This window comes from Sapajus apella, unplaced genomic scaffold (assembly GCF_009761245.1).
Source record: "Sapajus apella isolate SASKATOON/1434 unplaced genomic scaffold, GSC_monkey_1.0 scaffold3794, whole genome shotgun sequence".
Taxonomy (NCBI): domain Eukaryota; kingdom Metazoa; phylum Chordata; class Mammalia; order Primates; family Cebidae; genus Sapajus; species Sapajus apella.
The window spans coordinates 3570-6561 of NW_022440720.1; the positions used below are offsets into that span (position 1 = coordinate 3570).

Here is a 2992-nt window from a genome sequence, read left to right on the forward strand (position 1 = left end):
TAGGACTCCTCTTCGAAGGAAGGGAAAACAAATCGGACTTGTAACCCAGCACTGTTCTTTACAGACCCATCCCACTGTCCTTCTTGTTTCCCAAGTTTATGAATACTGGCCACTCTGACCTGAGATCCCCAAATCGCCAGCCACTGAGACCTGGCTCTCAGAAACCAAAGGCCTGGCACTTTCCAGACTGAGCAGGAGGAGGTGAAAGCAGGCTGGAGGCTGGCCCAGGACAGCTGAGGGCCGACCCTGGGATGTCTCTGGGTGGCCACCGCTGGGGCTGCTACAGGGGACATGGGGTTTGGGTCATTAGGTGGAGGGCATGGAGATGGGGCACTTGCCAGGGGACCCAAGGAGGAAAGAGAGCGCTCTCCAAATTGTCTTCCAGGGTTTCAATAGGTATTTTATTGACTCAGAATCTGTCGGGAATAATACTAGGGAGCTACCTTTCCCTGGAAATGGGTCTCGTCAGTGGAGTGAGTTAGGCTGCGGTGAGGAACAGAAACGGGAGACTCAGTTTATAAATATTAAGGTCAGCAAGAGTGTGCGGCTGGCAGGAGTACAGAGAGCCTGGAAATTTGGGTGTCCGCTGTTTGTAATTGGTTGCAATCCAGAGAGTGGGATTGAGTTCCTCCCTTGTCATATTAGCATTGTTTCCTGGGCTCAGGTCTAACACCCTGCAGGTGGTCAGTCATGGCGGCTTTGTCTCTCTTCTGGAATCCCCTGACCCAGCTTCACAATCGAGAACTCCGCACCACCAGCCACCGTCATGTCCACTCCCTCCAGGTCAATGTGTCCCTCCTGGAGCCCAATCTGCTGAACAGCCTGGGGCCATCCACTTTCCGGGTGTTGGGCAATCTGGTGGCCATTGTGATGCTGGGCAAGTCGCGAAAGGAGCAGAAGGAGACCACCTTCTACACGCTGGCATGTGGCTGGTAATCACAACCTGTTGGTCACTTTGCTGGTGAGCCAGATGACCATCGCCATGTACATGAAGTGTGGGTAACCCGGGGGTCAGCAGCTGTGCCAGTACAGCATCTTCATCCAGCTCTTCTTCATCCTGTCTGGTCTCAGCATCGCCTGTGCCCTGAGAGTGTGGTGCTGCCTGGCCACCAACCACACCTCCTTCAACAGCCATGACATGCACCAGCGGTTGGCGGCTACACTGTGCAGTCTTTGTGCCCAGCTTGCTCTTCTGCGCGCTACCCACATGGACTCCCCTAGCTCGCAACTGCAGTACCCGGACACCCAGTGCTTCATCACTGACATCTGCTGCCTACTCTTCCTGCACTTGACTTCAGCCCCTTCCGCAATCTCCGCTCTGGCCTCTGCAAGCTGCTCCTGTGCCGTTCTGCTCCGCCCGAACTGCCAGTTCAAGTGCAGCACCTCGCTGGGCACCCAGCAGCACCACGAAGCCTCCACCGCTGCAGCACTGGGCGGCCTTAGTCATCTTCCGGGGCCACCTCACCACCTCCCCAGCCCTGCCATACCTCAGCCTCAGCATCAGCGACTTTGGCTGCCACCAGAGCTTTGGCAGCATTTCTGGTGCCAAGGTGCAGATGGTCTCCTCCCCATTGCCACCTCCCTGGCTGTGTTCATCTGTTATCCCGCTCTCTTGGTGAGTGACCCGGGCTGGGGCCCCACTCAGCCCTTTCTGGGCATCCACCTCCTCCTCTGTCTTTTGCCCCAGCTTTCCCGCTGAGTCCTTGGCAGTGACTCTGTCTCCTTCAGCTCAGCTGGGGTTCCCACACTGGGCTTCTCAGAGCAGCCTCCACCCTCTTTGAAGTCCTGACTGTGGAGGAAAAGTTAAATATTAACTTTAAACTCCATTGAACATGAACACAAACAATGGTAACCAAGTCCTGGAGGGAGCTGTATGAGCCCCTTGAGGCATTCATCCAGCGCTGTTTAGGAGAAATCTCTCTTTCAATCTATTCCTATACATTACTTGTTGAAAAACAATGGACAATCGCAAAAACAAGTTGACCTTTTTGTGTTCCTTGAGCCCAGTCATGGCCAGCCGTCCCGACTCAATCTCATGCCAAACAACTTGTTATAAAAAGAGCTGGGCTCCCAGTCTGCGCCGAAGTTTCACGAGGTCTCTCCTCATCTGTGCACTGACTGGTGGCGGACTCTGGAGCCCAGGCTGCTGCTTCCCAGTCTCATGGTGAATCCTCCATAGTCTGCTGAGTGCGGTGTTCAACCCTGGACACAGGCTGCTGCTTCCCAGTCTCATGGCGAATCCTCCACAGTCTGGTGAGTGCAAGCATCTTTTCCCTTCTCCCATTCCCACTGCAATTTGCTTATTACATCAATCTGCTTATTACATCATGTTCTTATTATGTCATTTGCTTATTATATCTGCATTGCCATTTACATGGATTAAAGGTTGTTTACCCTTAAAGATACTGTGCATGTGTCTTTTCTTCTCCCCTCATGTGTTTCCTGCACAGAACACTGACCCTACAGACATTTAGCTGGTGCTTTGTCCCTACATTCCCAAGTTTGTTTTCCCGAAAGCTTGGGTTCCTTTCAATCCCAGGACGTCTTACCCCTTGCTGCCTGACGCTGGCCAAGTCTTCAGAAACACCCTCACCCACTCTCTTTGACGTGGAGGGAGCCCGTTGCAGTGTGACTTAGTCCAGGACTCCACACTGCGACTATGAACTGCAGAGCCTGAAACTCCAGGGATGGTGATCTGTCTGTTGTAAACCATCTCTAAGGAAAGAAATGTTCTTGGTGTTTTGAATTATGCAAGGCTTTGGATCCACCGCCGCCCCCCACCATGAACTGTGTAGAATTTTAAAGCTAATAAAGATATCAGAGGTTTTTTAGTGTAAACTCCGGCACTTCACTGAGGGAGTAAATGTTTTGCTTAAAATAATCCAGCAGAACCTACACAGTCAAGCTAGGATCCCTGCTTTTTACCATGGTGGGCCCTGGGAGAACAACTTAAAACACATGAATTATTATATATATATATATATATATATAT

At 51.8% G+C, this 2992-nt stretch overlaps 1 protein-coding gene across 1 annotated transcript; it reads left to right on the plus strand.

Annotated features, from left to right (window-relative positions):
- Positions 1-297: 297 nt before the first annotated feature.
- On the plus strand, positions 298-1193 carry LOC116547609 (prostaglandin E2 receptor EP4 subtype-like). The gene has a single exon (XM_032273502.1). It carries the CDS (start codon positions 691-693, stop codon positions 934-936), a length of 246 nt encoding a protein of 81 aa, XP_032129393.1. The 5' UTR covers positions 298-690; the 3' UTR covers positions 937-1193.
- Positions 1194-2992: the final 1799 nt, after the last annotated feature.